Source organism: Podarcis filfolensis (assembly GCF_964270895.1).
Source record: "Podarcis filfolensis genome assembly, chromosome: 2".
Lineage (NCBI taxonomy): Eukaryota > Metazoa > Chordata > Lepidosauria > Squamata > Lacertidae > Podarcis > Podarcis filfolensis.
In genome coordinates, this window is record NC_139605.1 from 2399736 (window position 1) to 2427317 (window position 27582).

Consider the following 27582-nt stretch of genomic DNA (forward strand, 5'->3'; position numbering starts at 1 on the left):
CCTTTGTGCTGAATAGGTTTTCATCAGGTGTGAACATGCCATGTCTTGTTTTTGTTTATCTGACCCAGTAACTTGGAATTGGATCCATTTCACGTTCTTTGGATACATGACCACCTATTGTAAATATTCATACCTTTACCACTTTTTACTTTTTAAAAAAACTTTTACCACATACCTTTATAAGGGGAGAAGAGAGCCATTTTCTCTCCCCTTCTCTTATTGCTGTTTGACTCTGCATTAAAGTGCTTGTTCTGCTGCTGACCACTAGGTGCCATTTCTTTAATCTGGGCATTGGCTGTCCCTTTTGGACCCCATCCATTATCACCTGTGCTTCTGGATAAAGCGGGTGGGTCAAACAAGCAAAAATGGGAGATCTCAGTTAAGATGAAATTCTCAATTCTGCCCCTTCTATCACTATTAGACTCTTAGAGAGCCTACTTTGCTTTACCCAAGCTTCTAGTTAAACCAGAGCCTGGTACAAAATAATGACAACTATGGGGAGGGGCACCATAGAACATCAGATGAGCCCTGCACCTATGTTGGGATGAATGAGGCTAATGTAGCCCAGCATCCTGTTTTCACATCAGCCAAACAGATACCCCAAGGATGCCTAGAGCTGATTTCTGCAATGCATAATTCCAATGCGTAATTCAGAACTAAGGCCCAGGATTCCTCTGAGCACATACTCACATCAGGAATTTATTTTTGGCACCAGAATATGGATTTATATTGTGTCACATAAAATTACTCTTCTTATCCCCCTCAATTTCTTTTACCTGACGCAACCTCATTGAGGGGTGGGGTGGAGAAGGCCTTTTTTGTTCTTTGTTGTGCAGGATTTTAATATAGGGTCACCCCTCTGACGGTTTAGGATTAATCACACTGAGATGGCTGACTGCAGGCAGCAATCATACAGATTCTAGACAGGTGAGGGGCTTGTCAGTTATTAAGACCATACAGGAAGACATCAGGAACAATATAATAAAAGGAGATTTTACTTCAAGGATCAGAGTGCGAAATACAGGGAAAAAATCTGAAGGAAACAGCACGAGAGCTCAATATAAACTGACACATGCAAAGCAGCAAAGGCATTTCCAGAGAGACGTATTCTGCCCAGGTGCAGCTATTTCTGAATAGGAGACAACTTTCTATGCTTTCAAATTACTTTTATCAAGAATCATATGTGTTATTAAATTGTTGGCATAGAAATGAGAAAATGCCTACATGAGGCCATTATCACATGCATACCAATATTCTGTAGATGGCACAAAACTTTAGCCAAGTTCTCTTTATGTCCGAGTCTGACAACTTTAATTTTCCTTAGACCACTCATCTCCCTTCTGACTATCTAAAATCAGTGTCCATGTCCAGTCCAAAACCAAAACTTCAGTCATATCCTTCCATGTTCTGTGTTTCTCCTAGACTTGCATTTTTGATTCTCATCAAGAGTCATTTGCCCAAACCATCTCTCTTCTCATAAACTTTTTGTAAATGTGTATCATTTTTTTAGATACTGGCTGAGACCCTACCTGCCTGCAGACTGTTTCCCCTGAGTGGTGCAGGCCCTGGTGACCTCCCGCTTGGACTACTACAATGTGCTTTACATGGAGTTACCCTTGAAGGAGATTCAGTGACGACAACTAATCCACAATGCGGCAGCTAGACTGGTGCCTGGGAGTGGCCACCGAGACAATGTAACATTGGTCCTAAAGGGTCTTCACTGGCTCCCGGTACATTTCTGAGCACGATTCAAAGTGTTGGTGCTGACCTTGAAAGCCCTTAACAGCCTCAGCCCTGTATACCTGAAGGAGTGTCTCCACTCCCATCGCTACACCTGGACACTGAAGTCCTCCTTGGAGAACCTTCTGCTGGGTCCCTCATTGCAAGAAGCAAGAGTTACAGAGAAGAAGGTAGATGGCCTTTTCGGTTGTTGCACCCTCTCTGTGGAACACCCTCCCCCCTCGGATGTCAAAGAGATAAAGAACTAAATAACTTTTCTAAAACTCTGTATCAGGAAGTTTAATGTTTGATGCTTTATTAAGTCTCAATATGTGCTGTAAGACACCCAGAGTCGCTGGAGAAATAAATAAAATAGTAGTAGTAGTATCAGATTCCCATAAGACCTTTATTGATATCCCTTATGTAGCCAGTTTAGCATCATTTTTCTTCTAATTTAGCTAAGTTCATTTTGTACTTTAGCAATTCAGTTTGCAATGTCTTAAGCAGCTTATGAAATCCTGCTATGGGTAATGAGCAGTTTTACTCCAGTTGAGATTGTGGCTGGGACTTCCAGCTGTACAATTTTATGATATCCCTAGAACTAAGGATCAAATGCCATGTTTAGTTTTTTCTTGTCAGGTGCTCCCTCATGTTCAAATCAGGCCTCAATATAATAATGTGGCATTTGGGAATAAAAATGCAGCCCAGAAGCCCAGCACTGGAGGCCAAGATAGAGAAGATCTGCACAGCTACCATGAATTTTCCCTTTGTGCTCAGATAAGTGGGCACAAAGGACACCCAAACACTGCAGAAGACCAGCATGCTGAAGGTGATCAGCTTGGCTTCGTTGAAGGCCCCAGGCAGATTCCTTGCTAAGAAAGCCACTGTGAAGCAGATGGCAGCCAGGAAGCCCATGTAGCCAAGAGAACTGTAAAACATGGCAACAGAGCCTTCGTTGCATTGGACAGTGATCTCCCCAAGCTGGGAGCTGAGGTCAAAGTCTGGGAATGGAGGAGAGATCGCCAGCCAGATGGTGCAGATGAGAACTTGCACACTGGAGCACGAAAAGACAATGGAGTGGGCCAAACTCTTTCCCAGCCATCTCCTCACCTTGTTCCCTGGCTTAGTGGCTAGGAAGGCCAGGACCACAGTGATGGTTTTTGCCAAGACAGAAGAGACAGCAACTGAGAAGATGATGCAGAAGGCTGTTTGTCGGAGAAGGCAGGTCACTTTCCTTGGCCTCCCAATGAAGAGGAAGGAGGACAAAAAGGAGAGCAGTAGAGAGATGAGGAGGATGTAGGAGAGGTCCCTGTTGTTGGCCTTGACTATTGGTGTTTCCTTGTATTTGATGAAGATTCCTAACACAAAACATGTGGCTAATGATAAGAGGAGGGCAAGGGAAGCCAGGAGGCTCCCCAAACATTCTTCATAGGACAGGAAGGTTATTTCTTTGGGGACACATTGATCTCGGTCTTCATTTGGATGCTGATCTTCTGGACATTTGGTGCAATCATCAGCATCTGCATAGAGAAAAACACACTTTGGTATCCTAACATCAGTCACACACCTCAAATTTGCTGACATCACTGTTGCATTTGTTGATTGACAGGTTGGCAGCAGCACCCACCTGCTTTTTTCACCTGGGAAATTAAGATCTAGTGCAAAGACCAGAAAAAATTCTGGACCCCTGGATTAAACAACTGTGGTTAAATAGATCAATAGTTTGACTCACTATAAAGGCACTTCTTGTAATATTGAAATATTGAGAAGCAAATGTGTTAAGCTAGAATTATAATTTGTAAAATCACGTATTGCATTAAAATTCTATGATTCCTCCAAGGAACTCGGAGGAGTATTATTGTGTGGCACTGCCTCCATTCCTGAACTGCTGGGACCTCTCAGAAATAGTCAGGTGGTCTCTCTAGCCCTAGTGCTGACTGACTCCATGGCAGGACCAAGAATGTTATTTTTGCTTCAATCATTACCCATGATCAGTGGCCCAAGGCACTTTAAAGAATGGCAAAAAGTGATATCTAAATTTATCTGGCAGGGGGCAAAACCAAGGATAAAATATAAACTGCTGGTAGACTCCAAAGAAAGAGGTGGTTTCTCCTTGCCAGACTCAAAGTTATGTTATGAAGCGTCCTTGCTATGCTGGTTTCGGGAATGGATACTGTTAAAAAATACTGATATATTAGACTTAGAAGGTCATTATAACAGGTACGGGTGACATGCATATTTAAGGTATGGAATAACCAAAGTACATATGGGATTCCTGAACTACTTGATAAGAAAATCAATCTACAAGGTTTGGGAGAGATATAAAAATTTACTAGAGTGGAGGATACCATGGTGGCTCTCCCCGCTAGAAACTATATTGGTTAAAAAATTAATATGAGAGGTGATTGGGCAATTTATAAAGAATTGCTAAGTAGAAGATCAATTAAAACTGTAAAAGTTTGAAGACATTAGAGAGCTATTAACAGATTGGTTACTGTATCATCAATTAAATTATGTCTTCAAAAAAGGGTTTTGATACACAGATGTCAAGGTTTGAAAAATATCTGTTGGAAAATAATGTGAAATTACTTTCAAAAATGTACAAATTACTCTTAGAATGGTTTACTAAAGATGAAGAAGTTAAACCAGTAATGATTCACTGGGCAATGGATTTTGGTTATAACATACAGTTTTCATCATAAGAAAAATTATGGAAAGAGGATTCAAAGTTTACAGCTTGCGGTTTGTTGAAAGAAAATTACATGAAAATGATGTACCGTTGGTATTTGACACCCATTAAACCTGAAAAAATGTATAGAACCAGCTCGAATCTATGCTAGAAATGTAAAAGGAAAGAGGGTACTTTTTTTTAGAAATGGAACCCATGGGAGGGAAGGAGATCTGAAGGTTTGAAATAATAATAATATAATAATAATTTATACCCCGCCCATCTGTCTGGGTTTCCCCAGCCACTCTGGGTGGCTTCCAGCAGAATATTAAAATACAATGATTCATCAAAAATTAAAACTTCCCTAAACAGGGCTGCTTTCAGATGCCCCTGCAGCGCAGTCCCCCAGGACACGCGCCCCGCCCCTGTGGGTGACGCGCACCACCCCCAGGACACACGCCACCCCCACCCCCGCCTGCTCTCTGCCCCCGGAGTGGGCTGGGAATCTGCTGAAAGGTCATCAACATGGGTTTTGGAAATGGTATAGGTGCAATTTATTCAGAACAAAAGGCCAAATTAATTGTGAATAATGTAGTGGCAGAAGAATTTAAGATAGAGAAAGGAACACGACAAGGTTGCCCAATCTCTCCATTGCTTTTTATATCGGTCCTGGAGGTCCTTTTAAACATGATTAGAAGGGACCAATTGGTTAAAGGTATACAAGTCGGAGCTAAACAGTACAAATTGAAAGCATTTGCCGATGATTTGGTATTGACACTACAGGAGCCAGAATCTAGTACTAGAAGAGTACTGGAACTAATTCAAGAATTTGGTCAGGTAGCGGGTTTTAAGTTGAACAAGATGAAAACTAAGGTTTTAGAGAAAAATCTAACAGTGACTGAGAGAGAGATGTTTCAGAAGGAGACAGGATTAACATTGGTTAAGAAAGTGAAATACCTAGGGGTTAATATTTTGGAGAACTTTACTGGCAGCTTCGCTTGCCCACGGAGTCCACACGCTTCCCTGCGTCTCTGCTCCCTCCGGGCCCCCAGCTGCAGTTAGCAGAGCTTAGCACAGCGACGGAAGTAAGCCTTGTGTGCTCAATAAATCAGGCAGACGCTCGGTGTCTTCCTTATCTTACAAGTAGCTTTAATCTCGTACAAAAACAACAGATCGTTACTTTCCCGGTGACAGCGCACTCATCTTGATCCTCTCCCGGATCTGGTTAGACTCACACTGCGTGTGTCTCTCTCTCTCTCTCAGAGATACTGACCACTCCCAGTGTTCTAAACACGCCTCCAAGAATGTGAGGCGTCACTCAGAACTTCTTAACCCTGTAAGTTCTGACTCTCTCAATAAATATGACTGCTAAGAATGTGAATTTATTTAAGGATAACTATGAAAAATGTTGGACGGAAGTGAAAAAGGATTTAGAAATATGGTCAAATCTGAAGCTATCATTGCTAGGCTGAATTGCTGTGATAAAAATGAATGCCAAGGATGCTGTTCTTGTTTCAAACATTGCAAATTTTGGATAAAATGGATTGTTTCAAGAAGTGGCAGAGAGATATTTCTAGATTTGTCTGGCAGGGCAAGAAGCCTCAAACAAAATTTAAGATATTAACTGATGCTAAAGAAAGAGGTGGATTTGCCCTGCCAGACTTTAAACTTTATTATGAATCAGCCGCTTTTTGCTGGCTGAGAGAATGGCTGCTTCTTGAAAACACTGACGTGCTGGACCTAGAAGGTTTTAACAATGTATTTGGGTGGCATGCATATTTGTGGTATGATAAGGTCAAAGCACATAAAGCGTTTAAAAACCATATTGTCAGAAAAGCACTGTTTAATGTTTGGATAAGATATAAGGACTTGCTTGAAAATAAAACCCCAAGGTGGTTGTCACCAATGGAAGCGAAGGCTCAGAAAAAGCTCAATATGGAGGCCAAATGGCCGAAATATTGGGAAATTTTGGAACAAGAGGGAGATAAATTAAAACTACAGAGTTTTGAAAAACTAAAAAATAGAGTGCGAGACTGGCTCCATTATTACCAAATAATGGAGACATATAATTTGGACAAAAAAATTGGCTTCCAGGTGGAAAAATCAAAATTGGAAACAGAACTGTTAGATCCCAAAATTAAGAATTTGTCAAGAATGTATAACTTGCTGTTGAAATGGAACACTCAGGATGAAACGGTGAAATCAGCTATGATTAAATGGGCACAAGATGTTGGACATAATATTATGATGGCTGACTGGGAACAGTTATGGACCACAGGTATGAAGTTCACGGCATGTAATGCCTTAAGAGAGAATATAATGAAAATGATCTACAGGTGGTACATGACACCAGTCAAGCTTGCAAAAATTTATCATTTGCCCGATAATAAATGTTGGAAATGTAAAGAGAATGAAGGTACATTCTTTCACCTTTGGTGGACATGCCCAAGGATTAAGACTTTCTGGGAGATGATCTATAATGAAATGAAAAAGGTATTTAAATATACCTTTCTGAAGAAACCAGAGGCCTTTCTCCTGGGCATGGTCAGCCAATTGGTGCCAAAGAAGGATAGAACTTTCTTTATGTATGCTACAACAGCAGCAAGAATACTTATTGCAAAGTATTGGAAGACACAAGATTTACCCACCCGGGAAGAGTGGCAGATGAAGGTGATGGACTACATGGAACTGGCGGAAATGACTGGCAGAATCCGAGACCAGGGAGAAGAGTCGGTGGAAGAAGACTGGAAGAAATTTAAAGTTTATTTACAGAAACATTGTAAAATTAATGAATGTTAGAAGGATGTTGGAATGAAGTTATGTGGCTTTAGCAGAAATGTTATAAAGGATTAAGTAAAAATAGACTGTTAATTGGTGAAAAGAGGGAAAGTAAAGTTACATTATATTAAGATAAATTATAGGACAAAAACTGGGAAAGATGGAAAGGATTTGCTGAAATAGCTAACTGAACTAGAATACAAAAAAGGGAGGTGTGAGGAGGTCAAGGAAACAAGCAAATGAAAGATAAGTTATGGGAAGGTTTGTTGTGTTTTTTAATTGTTTCTATTTTTCTTTCTTCTTTTTTTCTTTTTCCTTATTGTGATGTGTTGGCTTGTTTTTGCTTAATTTGGTGTTTTCTTTTTTTTCTTGTTGTAACCTTTAAAACTTTAATAAATATTACTTTTTTTAAAAAAAAAAAAGAAAGGCCATCAACATGGGATAAAACATCCCCTACCACTCTCTAGAAACAATTTGGATCCATTAAGTGGCGGGGGCGGACCATCTGAATTGGTCCCACCTCCCTGTAGAGGGGAAGGGTCATAGAGAAGTCCAGTTGCATAAGCTCTTTTTATTTTTTTTATTTTTGAAATGGCTATGTTTAATGTGTACAACTTTATGTAAAACAAATAAAAAAATATTTTAAAAAATAAATGAATGCCTCCAGTGTTCTCTTAGAATGGCAACAGTGCTCACCTAACAGATGATGGAAATGAATTCCAACGAGTACCAGCTGAAAAAAAAGAGCTGGCCATTACTAACGTCTTGGTTGGACTGGCTCAAATATTAGCCCCATCCTCCCATCAAAGGCCATTTTCTTTGAGATCCTCTCCTACCTTCCTGAGTGGAGATGGTCCCTTCTGAGCAGGGAGAACAATCATAGCAGCAGGGTGGTTTCCCTTCCTGAACTTTTCTGGAATATCCAGGGAGACAGCTTTCTGTGCATCTTGATCGAAGCACCGTCTAGGCACGAAGAGAAAATTGAGCATGAAGGAGAAAGTGATAGGTGCATTTGTGCTACAATAGTATTGCAAATTACAATACTAGGATAACAGTTAACAACAAACAGGAGCATGGCATAAACCATCATATGAACATCAGCAATGAAACAAGTCCTCCATTTGTTGCCATCACATCTTCTACCGGGTTGACCACTTCTAAGACTGACTGATGTTTTGCTCCAAAGACTAAATGGAGTCCTTGGTGTTGCTTCTAAAGACTGCACCGAGTGCAGAATTTCATGCCCAATTTCTCTATGCCCAAACAAATGTGGAATACCTAACTATACTCCAGCCTTACCCAACCTGGTGTCCTTTATATATCTTTGCACAATGCTGGCTGGCGTGCATGGGAGTTGTAGTCCACATTATTTAGTGGGCACCAGGTTGGGGAAATGTGTTCGGCTCTGGTTTGGAAATTCTCTTATTTACTTTGACATTTTATACATGTTTACTCAAGAGCAGGGTCCATTAAACTCAGTGGGACTTAGCTCCAAGGAAGCATCCACAAGATTGCAGTCAAAGCCTCATATGTATTATTCAAAATGTTATTAGAGCATAGCAGATGTCATAGATAATAAAATGGCAGATCCAATTTTTCCTACTTTCTTAAATCGCTTGGGCCACACAATTGCTTCTGGGTTAATGGTGAACTTCAGATTTGAGGACTTTAGTCTCTCTATTCTCCCAATTTTCACTCTATCATGAGAATTATTAGGAAACAGCACCCAATTCACGATATCAAAGTCAACGGCCAGTGCCCCATTCTCATCCAGGTACTGTCCATCAGCTGAAGTATTATAGTAGAACTGGACTTCTTTCAAGAAATGATGAAGCTAGAATGACAGAGGAAAATCCAGGAATGAGTAAGCAGGGCTGAATTATGCAACATGGTTTCATGTTCTCCCTGCATCGTAATCTTCTCTGAATAAGAACCACTGTATCTCTCGCCTGGATTCATCTGACCATGCTAGATTATTACCTGCCATGGCTGTAGCTTTTGAAGTTCCATGTTGCTTCCACCCAAAATCAACAACCTCTTTGACCTGGATGAATATGCGGCATTTAAAGCCTGAGCCACAGTTTGGATACTCAGGTAATTCACATAGCTGTCTTGGGACTGGATTCTTTCAATCTCTTCCTGGGGCAGCATCTTCACATTATCCTTCTCTCTGCATTTGATCATACCTCTCACAGACAAGGCATGCTTGGAAAATGAACAATCAAATGCTTCTTTTGAGTACCGTTGACTAGCCAATGACATTGGCCCATAATAGTCTTTCTTCATCTTTTTTTGGGTCTTCACTACAAAGGACAAAGAGCCATGAGCATACTGTAAGCAGTCAATATCACATAAGAAAATTTTGTTCTGAGGAACTGTGATTATCCAGACTTTCCCCCCAGTCTGTATCCTTTCAAGTAAGGACTCAACCTCTATGATTATGTAAAGTCCACTTTGAAAGTCTGCAAAGTAAACAAATACATTGACTTCTCTCCACAGGGCAGGTGCTTCATGGGGTATCCATAGCCACGTTTCTCGTTGTACTGTTTGTGTGAAGGCAACACAAATTTCCCTTTTGTTCATTAGAGGTGTCAAGGTACTCAGGAAGCTTTCTCCATTGTCATTGTCAGGAGCAAAGAGGCCGACCCATGTCCACCTGAAATGCAGGAGGAGTTGGACCATCCCTTGGTACTGCGTTTCTTGTTTTGGTACCATTTGGTAGACAAAAGGGGACTGGAATTTATCAGTAAGAGCAAAGCCATTACTGAGCTGGTGAAAAAAGGGGGAAAGAATGATAGATTGTGTTTCAGGATTAAGCCTGGATACTTCTATGCGAAAGACGCTGACAGATTTAGTGTAAATCTCAAAATTTTTTGGAGGTAAACAAAAAAAAAAGTTAAGCATTTTTTAATACCGATTAATGGCAAAGTTTTATATGAAATTAAGAAACATTCAATAAAAAACAATCAAGAAGCTAAAGCACTGTTATGTACTAAGCTTGGATCATAGAACAATAGGCAGGTAGGATCCTAGAATGCAAAAACTGATTGTCTTGCAGGAAAAGAGCAATCAGGCTCCAGGAGGGATGCAGAATCAGCCAATCAGACCAGACTCATTGTGTAAATAATGTATATAGAAGCCTGAGATTTGGTGGGCAATTCAATCACTGTTTTACAAGCTGCAATAAAGAGCATGAAATCACTGCAGAACTCCAAGTATATTTCAAGCACTATAATCAAACTTAAATTAAAATGTCTGCTGAAATAAAATTCAAGTTTTGATTAGGCCCTAGAAAGACAGTAGGAAAGGGGCCTGTCTGTCCTCAACTGCAAGGGAGTTCCATAACCCTCCAACATATGGGAGAAGAAAAGGCTAAGGAGTAAAAGCTGCACAAATCCTAAGTCAGCTGAGTGGTGCTTTGTTTGCCTCCTTCCAGAAAATCCTGCAGCCAAGCTTGTGCCAAATGCATTGTTCTTCTTTCCTTTGGAGCACAGCAGTGAGGCTGAGAGGGAGGTCTTGTCGTCTTGGCAACCCAGGACCTCCGTACCCACTGCCCAGGCTTGTGCACTGTGGAGGTCACTTAGATACTGTCAACACAGTGGTTTGACTTCATCCCAGAGGCTCACTCCATTGTCTTTCAAGACAGACAGATGCCAACAACAACAAAAACAACAACCATGTGGCTAATGTTGCCAGGTGTGTATAACTTGGGCCAATAGATTACCTGTGGGATCTTGTAGATGCCCAACATGCTTGCAATGTGTGTGGAGATGTCAAGTTCACTCTTTTCCAGAACAGCTAGCAGCCTTTTCTGCTTTCCACAGCTGTAGTTTGGAATATTGATTTTCCCACCAGCAAGCAGGTCTGTCATGGAGTCAGAAGTCAGTCTTCCCTCAGAATAGGTATCATAGATGCTGTAGCCCAGGGTAATGTTGGGTAGCAGACTGGGGTTATGATTAATATCCCGAACAGCAAGGGAGAAGGAAATAATGTGTGAGTTTCTCTTATCCACCCAGCTGCAAAACAAAGTGTGTCACACAGTCAGTGTCAATTCAGTGAAAATGAAAGTCACATTATTTTTTTGTATTAATCAAAGCAACTAGGAAAAGAGGCTAGGAGGTAGAGCAAAGTGAGACAGAGGTCTGCCTGTGTCTACAGTATTTTTGTAAGGGAGGAGCATGGAGGAAAGACCAGAACACAAATCAGCCTCATTTCTGGTGACCTACCAAAAGTCCCTTGAGCCACATTGACCCCCAGGCTGCATTGCAAGTGATTAAGCACAGTAGACATTTATGATTTGCAGTTGCATAGATTTTGTTGTGCATGAAGAAAAGAATGTTCCCATTTTATTTACGACAGAAAACCTGCAGCTCAAAAACATCCCACAACACTTCCTATCCTTTAGAAAACAAGTTATGCTTTGGAGAGCAGTACATGTTAAAACTACTACTAATTCCTTAAAATACATTATACAACACTTTGAAACATGCCTTTTCACCAACTGAACAGACATATAGAACTCTATAAATGAAATGAAAATTTTCAAAATTATCAAACTGTATCATGGGAAATGGAGAGCAGATAGGAAGCAGAAATACATCAATGCATCATTACTTACGTCTCAAGTCTGCTGACGGGGGTGCTGGAAAACGTGAAAGGATATTGAATATTAAAGTATCTTGGAGATGCGACTCCACTAATGAGGTAGTCTGCTAGCCAGTAAAAATTTGCAGCCAATATTTGCTCCTTGATTGGATTCAGTGGGCATTTTCCCCTCAGCTGCATCCCATTGGTTGCAAGAGGCAGCAACACAAGCAGTGTTATCATTCTGGGTCTACCTGCTACGCTTTCCTTGTAGCTGTTCCACCCAAGCTATTGACAAAAACAGGGAGGTGTCCAGCACTGGGCTCAGAGCTACAGGGTGATGGTTCAGTGGTGGAGCATCTATTTTGCACCAAGGTGGTGAGAGGGTGCAATATCTCCTCCCTGTTCCAGGCAGGGCTGAGGATGTCCCCTTCCTGGAAAGCCAGTCAGTCGAAATTACTGATCTAAAAGGCAGCATCACACAAATGTACCTTCTGACTTCACCTGCTCTGTGTCTTGGCCCCCAGGATTTTGTGGCACAATATATATTTTATACATCCAACCTTCCGGGCACAGTGGAATAAAAATCTTCCTGCTGCCCTTAATTAAATATTTACCTTATTGGTCCCAAAGGCAATATTCAAGGGGGGGGGGCTACTTGGACTCAGGAAAGAATAAAAATAGATCACTGTGATTCTGAATATTGTAAAGGGAAGAAGAAATCTCCCCTGAAACTTGATAGGAGCAGGTGCAGAGCAGGAGAAAACATGTTTACTCAATGGGGTGAGTTGGGCAGAACATGACTGACATCAGAAGAGCCCTGAGGTTGAATCAGGCCAAAGTCCAGCATCCTGTTCTCACAATGGCCAACCAGGTGACCCTAAGGGAAGCCCACAAGCTGCAGATGAGAGCAGAACTTTCCCTACATGCTATTTTCTTACTTCCAACAGAGGAGCAATAGTATATCAACTTAATTGCAAGAGGAGGTCCAATATGATGATCAATATGATAAGTCAAGCCTTATGAGGAACGGTTGAAGGAGCTGCGTATGTCTAGCCTGGGAAAGAGGAGACTGAAGGGAGATATGATAGCCATCTTCAAATATCTGAAGGGCTGTCACATGGAAGAGGAAGCAAGCTTGTTTTCTCCTGGAAGGTAGGAGTTGAACCAATGGCTTCAAGTTGCAGGAAAGGAGGTTCCCTCTAGACAGACGGAAAAACTTTCTGACAGTAAGAACTGTTTGACAGTGGAAAGGTCTCCCTCAGGAGGTTGTGGGCTCTCCTTCCCTGGAGGTTTTTTAAGCAGAGGTCTGAGGGCCACATGTTCTGACTGCCTCAGCTGATATTCCTGCATTGCAGGGGGTTGGACTAGATGATTCTTGGGTCCCTTCCAACTCTAAGATTCTATGGTTCTATGAAACAGGCCTACACAATGAATTTCAAAAACCAGCAAAAGTACTAAATCTCTCAATAAAAGATGTCACACATCGCCGCCGCAGTAGGAGAGTCCTACATCTCCAATGTTTGACCATCCTAATCTGCCTGCCATTCTTCCTCCTTTTGCTGAATGGGTTTTCATCAGGTGCAAACATGGCATGTCTTGTTTTTATGTATCTGACCCAGTAACTTAGAATTGGATCCATTTCACATTCCTTGGAAAAATGACCTCATATTGTAAATATTCATACCCTTACCACTCTGGTTCTTTAAGGGGAGGAGAGAGCCATTTTCTCTCCCCTTCTCTTATTGCTGTTTGGCTCTGCATTAAACTGCTTGTTCTGCTGCTGACCACTAGGTGCCATTTCTTCATTCTGTGCATTTTGTGTCCCTTTTGGACCCTATCCATTAACCCCTGTGCTGCTGGATGTGGCAGGTGGGCCAAACCAGCAATAATGGGAGCTCTCAGTTAAGATGAAATTCTCAACTCTGCCCCTTCTATCACTATCAGACTCTCAGGGCCTACTTTGCTTTACTCAAGCTTCTAGTTAAACCAGAGCCTGGTGCAAAATAATGACAACTATGGGGAGGGGCATCATAAGAACATCAGATGAGCCCTGCACCTGTGTTGGGATGAATGAGGCTAATGTAGTCCAGCATTCTGTTCTCACAGCAGCCAAACAGATACCCCAAGGAAGCCTGTAAGCACACTGGAGCTGATTTCTGCAGCAATCTCCCAATGTGTAATTCAGAAGTAAGGCTCAGAATTTCTCTAAGAACATGCTCACACCAGGAATGTATTTTTAGCACCAGAATATGGATTTATATGGTAGTCACATAAAATTACTCTTATAATCCACCTCAATTTCTCTACACTGAAGCGGCCTCATTTTGGGGTGGGGTGGAGAAGGCCTTTTTTGTTGTTGTGCAGGATTTTAATATAGGGTCACCCCTCTGATGGTTTAGGATTAATCAAACTGAGATGTCTGACTGCAGGCAGCAATCATACAGATTCTAGATGGGTGAGGAGCTTCTCAGTTATTAAGACCATACAGGAAGACACCAGGAACAATATAATAAAAGGTGATTTTACTTCAAGAATTTACTTCAGAAGGAATTTACAGGGAAGGAATCTGAAGGAAACAGCACGAGAGCTGAAAACAGTGGTACCTTGGGTTACATATGCTTCAGGTTACATACGCTTCAGGTTACAGACTCCGCTAACCCAGAAATATTACCTCAGGTTAAGAACTTTAAGAACTGGAAGGACAGATTGTGAAACTGAGGCTCCAATACTTTGGCCACCTCATGAGAAGAGAAGACTCCCTGGAAAAGACCCTGATGTTGGGAAAGATTGAGGGCACAAGAAGAAGGGGACGACAGAGGACGAGATGGTTGGACAGTGTTCATAGTCTGACCAAACTGCGGGAGGCAGTGGAAGACAGAAGTGCCTGGCGTGCTCTGGTCCATGGCGTCATGAAGAGTCGGACACGACTAAACGACAACAACAAGAACTTTGCTTCAGGATGAGAACAGAAATTGTGTTCCTGTGGCGCGGCAGCAGGAGGCCCCATTAGCTAAAGTGGTGCTTCAGGTTAAGAAGAGTTTCAGGTTAAGAACAGACCTCCAGAACAAATTAAATTCTTAACCTGAGGTACCACTGTATAAATTGACACATGCAAAGCAGCAAAGGCATTTCCAGAGAGACAGATTATGCCTAGGTGCAGCTATTTCTGAAGAGGAGAGCCAGTGTGGTGTAGTGGTTAAGAGCGGTAGACTCGTAATCTGGGGAACCGGGTTCGTGTCTCTGCTCCTCCACATGCAGCTGCTGGGTGACCTTGGGCTAGTCATACTTCTCTGAAGTCCCTCAGCCCATTCACCTCACAGAGTGTTTGTTGTGGGGGAGGAAGGGAAAGGAGAATGTTAACCGCTTTGAGACCTCTTAGGGTAGTGATAAAGCGGGATATCAGATCCAGACGACGCCTTCTCCTCCTCCTCTTCTTCTTCTTCTTCTTCAAAACACTTTCTATACTTTCAAATTGCCTTTATCAAGCATCATTTGTGATATTAAATTGTTGGCATAGAAACGAGAAAATGCCTACATGAGGCCATTATCACATGCATACCAATATTCTGTAGATGACACAAACCTTTAGTCAAGTTCTCTTTATTCCGAGTCTAACAATTTAATTTTCCTGAGACCACTCATCTCCTTTCTGACTATCTAAAATCAATGTCCATGTCCAGTCCAAAGCCAAAACCAAAACTTCATTCATATCCTTCTTAGTTTCTCCTAGCCTTGCCCATACCATCTCTCTTCTCATAAACTTTGTAAATGTGTATCATTTTTTTAAGATACTGGCTGAGACCCTACCTGTCTGCAGACTGTCTCCCCTGAGTGGAGTCTCCACAGGCCCTGGTGACCTCCCGCTTGGACTACTACAATGTGCTTTACATGGAGTTACCCTTGAAGGAGATTCAGTGACTACAACTAATTCACAATGCAGCAGCTAGACTGGTGCCTGGGAGTGGCCACCGAGACAATGTAACATCGGTCCTAAAGGGTCTTCACTGGCTCCTGGTACATTTCTGAGCACGATTCAAAGTGTTGGTGCTGACCTTGAAAACCCTTAACAGCCTCAGCCATGTATACCTGAAGGAGTGTCTCCTTCCCCATCGCAACACCTGGACTCTGAGGTCCCCCTCCGAGAGCCTTCTGCTGGGTCCCTCATTGCAAGAAGCAAGAGTTACAGAGAAGAAGGCAGATGGCCTTCTCGGTTGTTGCACCCTCTCTGTGGAACACCCTCCCCCCTCGGATGTCAAGGAGATAAAGAACTAAATAACTTTTAGAAGACACCAGAAGCAACTCTGTATCAGGAAGTTTAATGTTTGATGCTTTATTAAGTCTCGATATGTGCTGTAAGATGCCCAGAGTGGCTGGAGAAATAAATAAAATAGTTGTTGTAGTAGTAGTAGTAGTAGTAGTAGTAGTGGTAGTAGTAGTAGTAGTAGTATCAGATTCCCTAAAGATCTTTACTGATATTCCTTATGTAGCCAGTTTAGTATCATTTTTCTTCTAATATAGCTAAGTTCATTTTGCACTTTAGCAATTCAGTTTGCAACTTCATAAGCATATTTTGAACTCCTGCTATGGGTAAGGAGTAGTTGAAATCTAGTTGAAATTCTGGCTGGGACTTCCAGCTGTACAATTTTATGCTATACCTAGAGCTAAGGATCGAATGCCATGTTTAGTTTTTTCTTGTCAGGTGCTCCCTCGTGTTCAAATCAGGCCTCAATATAATAATGTGGCATTTGGGAATGAAGATGCAGCCCAGGAGCCCAGCACTGGAGGCCAAGATAGAGAAGATCTGCACGGCTACCATGAATTTTCCCTTTGTGCTCAGATAAGTGGGCACAAAGGACACCCAAACACTGCAGAAGACCAGCATGCTGAAAGTGATCAGCTTGGCTTCATTGAAGGCCCCAGGAAGCTTCCTTGCTAAGAAAGCCACCGTGAAGCAGATGGCAGCCAGGAAGCCCATGTAGCCAAGAGAACTGTAAAACATGGCAACAGAGCCTTCGTTGCATTGGACAATGATCTCTCCAAGCTGGGAGCTGAGGTCAAAGTCTGGGAATGGAGGAGAGAACCCCAGCCAGATGGTGCAGATGAGAACTTGCACACTGGAGCAGGAAATGACAACGGAGTGGGCCAAACTCTTTCCCAGCCATCTCCTCACCTTGTTCCCTGGCTTAGTGGCCAGGAAGGCCAGGACTACAGTGATGGTTTTTGCCAAGACAGAAGAGACAGCAACTGAGAAGATGATACAGAAGGCTGTTTGTCGTAGAAGGCAGGTAACTTTCCTTGGCCTCTCAATGAAGAGGAAGGAGGACAAAAAGGAGAGCAGTAGAGAGATGAGGAGGATGTAGGAGAGGTCTCTGTTGTTGGCCTTGACTATTGGTGTTTCCTTGTATTTAATGAAGATTCCTAACACAAAACATGTGGCTAATGATAAGAGGAGGGCAAGGGAAGCCAGGAGGCTCCCCAAACATTCTTCATAGGACAGGAAGGTTATTACTTTGGGGACACATTGATTTTGGTCTTCATTTGGATGCTGATCTTCTGTACATTTGGTGCATTCATCAGCATCTGCAGAGAGGAAAACACACTTCAGTATCCTAACATCAGTCATACACCTCAAATTTGCTGACATCACTGTTGCATTTGTTAATTGACAGGTTGGCAGCAGCACCCTCCTGCTTTTTTCACCTGGGAAATTTAGATCTAGTGCAAAGACCAGAAAAAATTCTGGACCCCTGGATTAGACAACTGTGGGTTAAATGGATCAATAGTTTGACTCACTATAGTGGCAGATTCTTGTAATGTTGAAATACTGAGAAGCAGATGTGTTAAGCTAGAATTATAATTTGTAAAATCACGTATTGCATTAGAATTCTATGATTCCTCCAAGGAACTCGGAGGAGTATTATTGTGTGGCACTGCCTCCATTCCTGAACTGCTGGAGACCTCTCAGTTGCTTTGCTTTCACTGAGCAAGGCTTTTCTTTATACACTTGAGGTTTCTGGCAATAGGTGGACCCTCCTTGAAGAGGGCATTTCATTCATAGGCTGCCATTACCTGTGCTATTTTCTAGAAAAAGATATGCTGGAACTCACTATGAATGCCTCCAGTTTTCTCTTGTGCTACCAAGAATGTTATTTTTGCTTCAATCAATACTCATGATCAGTGGCGCAAGGCACTTTAAAGAATGGCAAAAAGTGATATCTAAATTTATCTTGCAGGGGGGAAAACCAAGGATAAAATATAAACTGTTGGTAGACTCCAAAGAAAGAGGTGTTTTCTCTCTGCCAGAGTCAAAGTTATGTTATGAACTCCTGCCTATGCTGGCTTCGGAAATGGATACTGTTAAAAAATACTGATATATTAGACTTAGAAGATCATTATAAGAGGTACAGGTGACATGCATATTTATGGTATGGAAAAACCAAAGTACATAAGGGATTCCTGAACTACTTGAAGGTGAAGGTCCTGTGTGAGTGTCTGAAGGCGGTTGGAGGATGCATGGTGGCTAACAGATTGAGGTTGAATCCTGACACGACAGAAGTACTGTTTTTGGGGGACAGGAGGCGGGCAGGTGTGGAGGACTCCCTGGTCCTGAATGGAGTAACTGTGCCCCTGAAGGACCAGGTGCGCAGCCTGGGAGTCATTCTGGACTCACAGCTGTCCATGGAGGCACAGGTCAATTCTTTTTCCAGGGCAGCTGTTTATCAGCTCCATCTGGTACGCAGGCTGAGACCCTACCGGCCCGCGGACTGTCTGGCCAGAGTGGTGCATGCTCTGGTTATCTCTCGCTTGGACTACTGCAATGCGCTCTATGTGGGGCTACCTTTGAAGGTGACCCGGAAACTACAACTAATCCAGAATGCGGCATCTAGACTGATGATTGGGAACGGCTGCCGAGACCATATAACACCGGTCTTGAAAGACTTACACTGGCTCCCAGTACGTTTCCGAGCACAATTCAAAGTGTCGGTGCTGACCTTTAAAGCCCTAAACGACCTTGGTCCAGTATACCTGAAGGAGCGTCTCCATCTCCATCGTTCTGCCCGGACACTGAGGTCCAGCGCCGAGGGCCTTCTGGCGGTTCCCTCACTGCGAGAAGCCAAGTTACAGGGAACCAGGCAGAGGGCCTTCTCGGTAGTGGCACCCGCCCTGTGGAACGCCCTCCCACCAGATGTCAAAGAGAAAAATAACTACCAAACTTTTAGAAGACATCTAAAGGCAGCCCGGTTTAGGGAAGCTTTTAATGTTTAATAGGTTATTGTATTTTAGTGTTTTGTTGGAAGCCGCCCAGAGTGGCTGGGGAAACCCAGCCAGATGGGTGGGGTATAAATTATAAATTACTATTACTATTACTATTGATACAGAGATGTCAAGGTTTGAAAAATATCTGTTGGAAAATAATGTGAAATTACTTTCCAAAATGTAGAAATTACTCTTAGAATGGTTTACTAAAGATGAAGAAGTTAAACCAGTAATGATTCACTGGGCAATGGATTTTGGTTATAACATACAGTTTTCATCATAAGAAAAATTATGGAAAGAGGATTCAAAGTTTACAGCTTGCTGTTTGTTGAAAGAAAATTACATGAAAATGATGTACCGTTGGTATTTGACACCCATTAAACCTGCAAAAATGTATAGAACCAGCTCAAATCTGTGCTAGAAATGTAAAAGGAAAGAGGGTACTTTTTATCATATGTGGTGGTCCTGTGGGGTGGTAAAAGCTTTATGGGAAATGATATGCAATGAGTTAAAGAAAATGTTTAAGAAAACTTTTGTTCAAAAACCAGAGGCTTTTTTGGAAGTTATAACAGTTTAGGAACTACCAAAAGAAAATAAAAGATTGCTTATGTGTGCAACGGTGGCAGCAAGAATGCTTCTGGCCCAGATATGGAAAGAAGGAGAAGGAGAAGGACCAACCAGAGAAGAGTGGCAGACCAAGCTGATGGAATATGCAGAAATGGCAAGATGGACAGGAAAGATCAGAAACCAGGAAGACCAAGTATTTTTAAAAGACCGGAATAACTTTTTAATATAGCTGAAAGATAACTGTAGACAGTTATAATCATTAGCAGGAATACAAGGACACTTAGAAAATAAAATTAACTTTGGTTACCATGATTATATAAAAGATGGATAATGGTAAAAGATGCAGGCATAAAACCTTTAGAAATGGAACGCATGGAGGTAGGCAAGCAGGTCTGAAGATTCGAAAGAACCTCTTTTTGTTTTTTGTTTTTTAAATGGCTATGTTTATTGTGTACAATTTTATGGAAAATGAATTTTAAAATTTTAAAAACATAAATGAATGCCTCTTAGAATGGCAATGGTGCCCAACTGACAGATGATGGAGCAGAGTTCTGACGAGTTCTGGCTGAAAAAAAGAGCTGGCCATTACTAACATCTTGGTTGGACCGACTCAAATATTTGCCCCATCTTCCCATCAAAGGCCATTTTCTCTGAGATCCTCTCCTACCTTCCTGAGTGGAGATGGTCCCTTCTGAGCAGGGAGAACAATCATAGCAGCATGGCGGCTTCCCTTCCTGAACTTTTCTGGAATATCCAGGGAGACAGCTTTCTGTGCATCTTGATCGAGGCACGGTCTAGGCATGAAGCGAAAATTGAGCATTAAGGAGAAAGTGATAGGCACATTTATGTCTTTGGACACAAATAATAGAATTTTGGAAGGATCCCGGAGAAGAGATATTTGCTTCCGATAACCTCAGGTGACCCCAGACCATATTTTGGGGCAATTACCTTTTTGTTTGTTTTTTGCAGAGGTGCGAGGCAGAGAAACATGTTCGGTGCTTCTTCTTCCCCACCCCCACCGCCTTGACATTGATATCTCACAGTTAACAACAAACAGGAGCATGGCATAAACCATCATATGAACAGCAATAAAAATCCTCCATCTGTTGCCATCACATCTGCCAACGGAGACATTGGTGTTGCTTCCAAAGACTGCACCTAAGTGCAGAATTTAGTGCCCAGTTTGCTTGTTTGCCATGTGTCTATGCACATAAGGTATGTGGAATACCTTACTATACTCCAGCCTTACCCAACTTGGTGCCCCTCAGATATTTTTGCACAATGCTGGCTGGGGTGCATGGGAGTAGTAGTCCACAATATTTGGAGGTCACCAAGTTGGGGAAATGTGTTCTGCTCTGGTTTGGAAAATCTCCTACATACTTTGAAATTTTATACATGTTTACTCAAGAGCAGGATCCATCAAAAGTGGAACTTAGCTTCAAGAAAGTATCCACAAGATTGCAGACAAAGCCTCATATGTATTATTCAAAATGTTATTAGAGCATAGCAGATGTCATAGTCAATAAAACGACAGATCAATTTTTTCCTACATTCTTGAATAACTTGGGCCATACAATTGCTCCTGGGTTAATGGTGAACTTCAGATTTGAGGACTTTAGTCTCTCTATTCTTCCAATTTTCACTCTATCATGAGAGTTATTAGGAAACAGCACCCAATTCTCAATATCGAAGTCCACGGCCAATGCCCCATTCTCATCCAGGTACTGTCCATCAGCTGAAGTATTAGAGTAGAACTGGACTTCTTTCAAGAAACGATGAAACTAGAATGACAGAGGAAAATCCAGCAATGAGTAAGCAGGGCTGAATTATAAACATGGTTTCATGTTCTCTCTACATCCTAATCTTGATGTAATATGCTAAAAAAGTGTTGTCCCAGGGCGCAACATGACTGCTGAATTTTGAATCTTCTGAAGTTTCTGAACTGTCTTCAGAGGCAGCCCTAAGTATAATGCAGATGTGTGGTTTTAATTGGAAGATAAACGCTTGCAAGAGTATTCCTGTCTAATGATAGTCTAATGTGGCAATGTCTAGTCCCAGTGTGTTTATTACATTTTGTAAAAAGTCATCCCCAATATTCATATTAGATTTAGATTCTACATGTTTAGACCTTTTGTGGATTCCCAAACTTTGCAGTTTAGGAGGCTGCTAAGATGTTGAATCAGAGCATTCTTCCGATGAGCTCCACATCTTTCTCTATATTTTGCTGACTTTGAAGTCAGTCTGTGAATTGTTTCCTGCAAATTACTGGATGATACTGCTGTCTGCAGAAATATAGCACTGAATTTGTGAGCTTGACCTCCCGTATAGTGATGGACCAATTCTGTTGTGCTCCACCTGTAACACATGTAGAATTCCCTTCCCCTGTGAACCTAGATGGGAGAAACTGATGGATTTCTACCAACAGGTGAAAACAATGTCAACGGCCAGTCAGTGGTCTGACTTGGTGCAAGACAATTTCCGATGACCATATCTTGGTGATCCCAGAGGTGTGTGTGGGGGGGGGAACAACAAATTGCAGTTTGCAAAATAAGAACGACATACCTGCCATGGCTGTAACTTTTGAAGATCCAAGCTGCCTCCACCCACAATCGACATCCTCTTTGACCTGGATGAAAATGCAGCATTTAAAGCTTGAGCCACAGTTTGGATACTCAAGTAATTCACATAGCTGTCTTGGGAAAGGATTCTTTCAATCTCTTCCTGGGGCAGCATCTTCACATTATCCTTCTCTCTGCATTTGGTCATACCCCTCACAGAGAAGGCATGCTTGGAATAGGAACAATCAAATGCTTCTTTTGAATACCGTTGACTAGTCAAGGACATTGGCTCATAGTAGTCCTTTTTCATACTTTTTTTGGTCTTCATTACAAAGGACAAAGAGCCATGGGTATACTTAAGGCAGTCAATATCACGTAACAAAATTTTGTTCTGAAGAAGTGTGGTTATCCAGACTTTCCCCCCAGTTTGTATCCTTTCAAGTAAGGACTGTACCTCTATGATTATGTAAAGTCCATTTTGAGAATCTGCAAAGTAAACAAATACATTGACTTGTCTCCACAGGGCAGGTGCTTCATGGGGTATCCATAGCCAAGTTTCTTGTTGTACTCTTTGTGTGAAGGCAACACAAATTTCCCTTTTGTTCATTAGAGGTGTCAAGGTACGCAGGAACCTTTCTCCATTGTCATTGTTGGGAGCAAAGAGGCCCACCCATGTCCACCTGAAATGCAGGAGGAGTTGAACCATCCCCTGGTACTGTGTTTCTTGGTTTGGGGCCATTTGGTAGACAAAAGGGGACTGGAATTTATCAGAAAGAACAAAGCCATAACTGAGCTGGTGAGGAAAGAGAAAGAGATTGATGGCTTGTGTTTCAGGACTAAGACTGGATACTTCTATGTGAAATATGATAGATTCAGTGGAAACCTCAATTTTTTTTGGAAATAAAACAATATTATTTTAAGCAGTAAATTTCCATATCCCCATAATGTAATAGAGCGAAAAAGGGAACCTTACAAAAGAAACTACAACTGAACAAATATATTTGGCATCAAGAAAATTGATTAATAAATTGATTGACAGAGAAAAAATGAGGAACCAAAAAAATATATAAACAACAGTTTCTTGACATACTTCAGAGAACTCTACAAAAATGGTAAAGAAAATCAAGAAAGAATGGACGAGTTTCTAAATCAAAACAAACTCTGGAAGATCTCAAAGGAGGAAACGGACCAACTAAATGCCCCAATTAGGATGATGGAAATACAGCCGGTAATGAAAAAGAAATACAGCAGGCAATGGAAGCTCCGGGGCCAGATGGATTGCCAGCCAAATATTATAAAAAGTTAAAACTACTGGCATTACCATTTAAAGAAGTAGCAAATAACATCTTAAACACAGGAAAATTGCCAAGATCATGGGGGAGGCCTACATAACTCTGATTCCAAAGGGAACAGAGTCAACAGTTATTAAAAACTACAGACCCATTTCACTACTCAATAATGATTACAAAATCTTCACAGACATCATAGTGAGTAGATTAAAATGGATACTGAAAAAGTATATCCACGAGGATCAAGCAGGATTTATTCCAGGTCATCATATGAAAAATAATGTAAGACGCATGATAAACATCTTAGAGTATCTAGAAGCAAGAAATGACAAACAGGCGGTGTTGCTGTTTATCAATGCAGAAAAGGCACTTAAAAATGATAGGAGCAGGAGAAAACTTTTGTAAAGGTATAAACACAATATACGCACAACAAAGAGCTAAATTAATTATTAATAACAATTTAACAAAGAACTGTGACATTAAGAAAGGAACGAGACAGGGATGTCCTTTATCCCCATTATTATTCATATTAGTGGTGGAGATTCTAAATATGAACATCAGAAAAGGAAAAAAGTATAAGGGGAATAGTGGTTGGAAGTAGGGCCTAGAAGGTAAAGGCATTCGCCAATGACTTGATAATAACGATGGAGAATCCAAGTGAAAGTGTTCCAGCAGTCATAGAGAAGATTAATGAATTTGGGTCAGTAGCAGGTTTCAAATTAAATAAAGACAAAACCAATATGTTAGTAAAAAAGATGAAAGTAGAGATTAAAAGACAACTATAACAGGCTACAGGTCTCATGATCAGCAAGAGAATCAAATATTTAGGTATTTGGATAACAGCTAAAAATATAAATTTGTATAAAGATAATTACATACCAATTTGGAGAGAGATAAAAAGAAACTAGGAAATATGGGATGGATTAAAATTGTCACTCTGGGGTAGGATTTCAATGATAACAATGAATGTTTTGCCTAAAATATTGTTTTTGTTTCAACTATTCCAGTAGCAGGAAGTACAAGACATTTTAAAATTGGGCAGGAGGAAATAACAAAATTTATCTGGCAGGCCAGATAACCGTTTTGGCTGGCACGTCTGTCTCTGGTACAAGAAAGCAAGAGTTCATAGAGAATTTACGAACCATGTAATAAGAAGATCTCTATACGCAGTTTGGGTAAAAAATAAGAGTATCTTGGAGGAGAAAACACCATGGTGGCTGTCACCAATGGAAGCTATGGCTGTAAGAAAGGTCAACATGAGGGACGAGTGGGTAACATATAAAGAAATTATCTGGGAGGAAGATAATCAATTAAAGCTTTAAAATTTTGATGAGATAAAAAATAAGGTTACACTCTGGCTAGAGTATCACCAAATACATGACTTATTCAAACAAGATAAAAAGATGGGATTTGGTCAAGAGCTTTCAAGATTCAAAAATGACTGATATAAACAGAAATCTCTATCTAAAATGTATAAAATTTTATTAGAATGGTCAGTAAAGGATGAGGAAGTTAAATCAGCTATGATGAAGTGGGCAGTGGACTTGAAGGTAAAGCACTATACCCAAATTTAATTAAAATGTCTGCTGAAAGAAAAGTGTTGAGTAGGCCCTAGAAAGAAAGAAGGAAAGGGGCCTGTCTGTCCTCAACTGCAAGGGAGTTCCATAATCCTTCATACCCTCCAACATCTGGGTGAAGAAAAGGCTAAGGAGTAAACCCTGCACAAATCCTAAGTCAGCTGAGTGGTGCTTTGCTTGCCTCCTTCCAGCAACTCCTGCAGCCAAGCTTGTGCCAAATGTATTGCTCTGCTTTCCTTTGGAGCACAGCAGTGAGGCTGAGAGGGAGGTCTTGTCGTCTTGGCAACCCAGGACCTCCGTACCCACTGCCCAGGCTTGTGCACTGTGGAGGTCACTTTGATACTGTCAACACAGTGGTTTGACTTCATCCCAGAGGCTCACTCCATTGTCTTTCAATACAGACAGATGCCAACAACAACAACAACCATGTGGCTAATGTTGCCAGGTGTGTTTCACTTGGACCCATTGATTACCTGTGGGATCTTGTAGATGCCCAACATGCTTGCAATGTGTGTGGAGATGTCAAATTTACTCTTTTCAAGAACAGCTAGCAGGCATTTCTGTTTCCCACAGTGGTAGTTTGGAATATTGATTTTCCCACCAGCAAGCAGGTCTGTCATGCACTCAGAAGTCAGTCTTCCCTTAGAATAGGTATCATAGATGCTGTAGCCGAGGGTAATGTTGGGTAAGAGACTAGGATTATGATTAATATCCCGAACAGCAAGGGAGAAGGAAATAATGTGTGAGTTCTTCCTATCCACAAAGCTGTGAAATAAGTGTGTCGCACAGTTATTCAGTGAAATGAAAGTCACATTATTATTATTTTTGTATTAATCAAAGCAACTAGGAAAAAAGTTGAGGAAGTAGAGCAAAGTGAGACAGAGGTCTACCTATACCTGTGTCTACAGTATTTTTGCAAGGGAGGAGGATGGAGGAAAGACCAGAACACAAATCAGCCTCATTTCTGGTGTCCTACCAAAACTCCCTTGAGCCAAATTGAGCCCGCAGGCTACATTGCAAGTGACTAAGCACAGCGGACATTTACAATTTGCAGTAGCACAGAATTTGTTGTCCACGGAGAAAAGAATTGTGCTCACATTTCAGTTACTGCAGAAAACCTGCAACTCAAAAACAACCCACAACTCTTCAAACCCTTTAGAAAACAAGTTATGCTTTGGAGAGCAGTACATGTCAAAACTACTACTAATTACTTAAAATACATTATAAATTGCTTTGAAACATGGTTTCCTTCCAACTGAACAAACACAAAGAATTCTTTGAAAAAATTAATGAAATAAAATGAAAATGCGAAAGGGTGACAGAAAACAAGTGTAGCATGGGAAATGGAGAGTAGGTAGGAAGCATAGAATCATAGAATCATAGAGTTGGAAGAGACCACAAGGGCCATCGAGTCCAACCCCCTGCCAAGCAGAAATAAATCAATGCATCATTACTTACGAGTCAAGTCTGCTGACAGGGGTGCTGGAAAAGGTGAAAGGATATTGTATATTAAAGTATCTTGGAGCTGTGACTCCACTAATGAGGTAGTCTGCTAGCTGGTAAAAATTTGAAGCCAATATTTGCTCCTTGATCGTGTTCAGTGGGCATTTTGCCCTCAGCTGCATCCCATTGGTTGCAAGAGGCAGCAACACAAGCAGTGTTATCATTCTGGGTCTACCTGCTACGCTTTCCTTGTAGCTGTTCATAATAAGCCCCAAGTTCTTGCAAATCAGAGATTGCAGTGAATTGACAAATACAGGGAGGTGTCCAACTCTGGTCTCAGAGCTATAGGGTGATGGTTCAGTGGTGGAGCATCTATTTTGCACCAAGAAGGTGAGAGGGTGCAATCTCTGCTCAGCAAAGCTGAGGATGTTCACTTCCTGGAAAGCCAGTCAGTCAAAATTTCTGATCTAGAAGGCAGCATCACACAGATGTACCTTCTCACTTCACCAGCTCTATATCTGGCCCCCAGGATTTTTTGGCACAATATATATTTTATACATCCAACCTTTCAGGCAGAGTTGAATAAAAAACTTCCTGCTGCTCTTAATTATGATATTTACCTCATTGGTCCCAAAGGCAATATTCAAGCAGAGGGGTGGGGGTTCCTTGGACTCAGGAAAGAATAAAAATAGATCACTGTGATTGTGATTATTGTTAAGGAAAGAAGGTTCTCCCCTGAAACTTGATAGGAGCAGGTGCAGAGCAGAAGAAAACATGTTTACTCAATTGGCTGTCACAAATCTCGAAGGGTAAAGGTCACATTGGCAGAACCTGATTGACATCAGAAGAGCCTTGATGTTGGATCAGGCCAAAGGCCCACAAAGTCCAGCAACCTGTTCTCACAATGGTCAACCAGGTGACACAAAGAGAAGCCCACAAGCTGGAGATGAGAGCAGAACTTTTCCTACATGCTATTTTACTACCTCCAACAGAGGAGCGATAGCATATCAATTCACTTAATTGCAAGAGGAGGTCCACCAGGATGATCAAGGGTCTAGAAGTCAAGCCTTATGAGGAACGATTGAAGGAGGTGCGTATGTCTAGCCTGGGAAAGAGGAGTCTGAGAGGAGATATGATAG

General features: G+C 41.5%; 2 protein-coding genes across 2 annotated transcripts; both read right to left on the minus strand.

The window, feature by feature from the left end:
- Positions 1-2057: 2057 nt before the first annotated feature.
- On the minus strand, positions 2058-11992 carry LOC310758061 (vomeronasal type-2 receptor 26-like; the record flags this gene model as incomplete). Its single annotated transcript, XM_083603999.1, has 6 exons — positions 2058-3239; positions 8002-8128; positions 8769-8999; positions 9146-9934; positions 10890-11181; positions 11784-11992. The coding sequence occupies 6 exons, from the start codon at positions 11990-11992 to the stop codon at positions 2341-2343; spliced, it is 2547 nt and encodes an 848-aa protein (XP_083460125.1). The 3' UTR covers positions 2058-2340.
- Positions 11993-16409: 4417 nt separating this feature from the next.
- On the minus strand, positions 16410-26667 carry LOC310758155 (vomeronasal type-2 receptor 26-like; the record flags this gene model as incomplete). The annotated part of the gene is made up of 6 exons (XM_083604085.1): positions 16410-17332; positions 20244-20370; positions 21127-21357; positions 22139-22927; positions 25474-25765; positions 26459-26667. The coding sequence occupies 6 exons, from the start codon at positions 26665-26667 to the stop codon at positions 16434-16436; spliced, it is 2547 nt and encodes an 848-aa protein (XP_083460211.1). The 3' UTR covers positions 16410-16433.
- Positions 26668-27582: the final 915 nt, after the last annotated feature.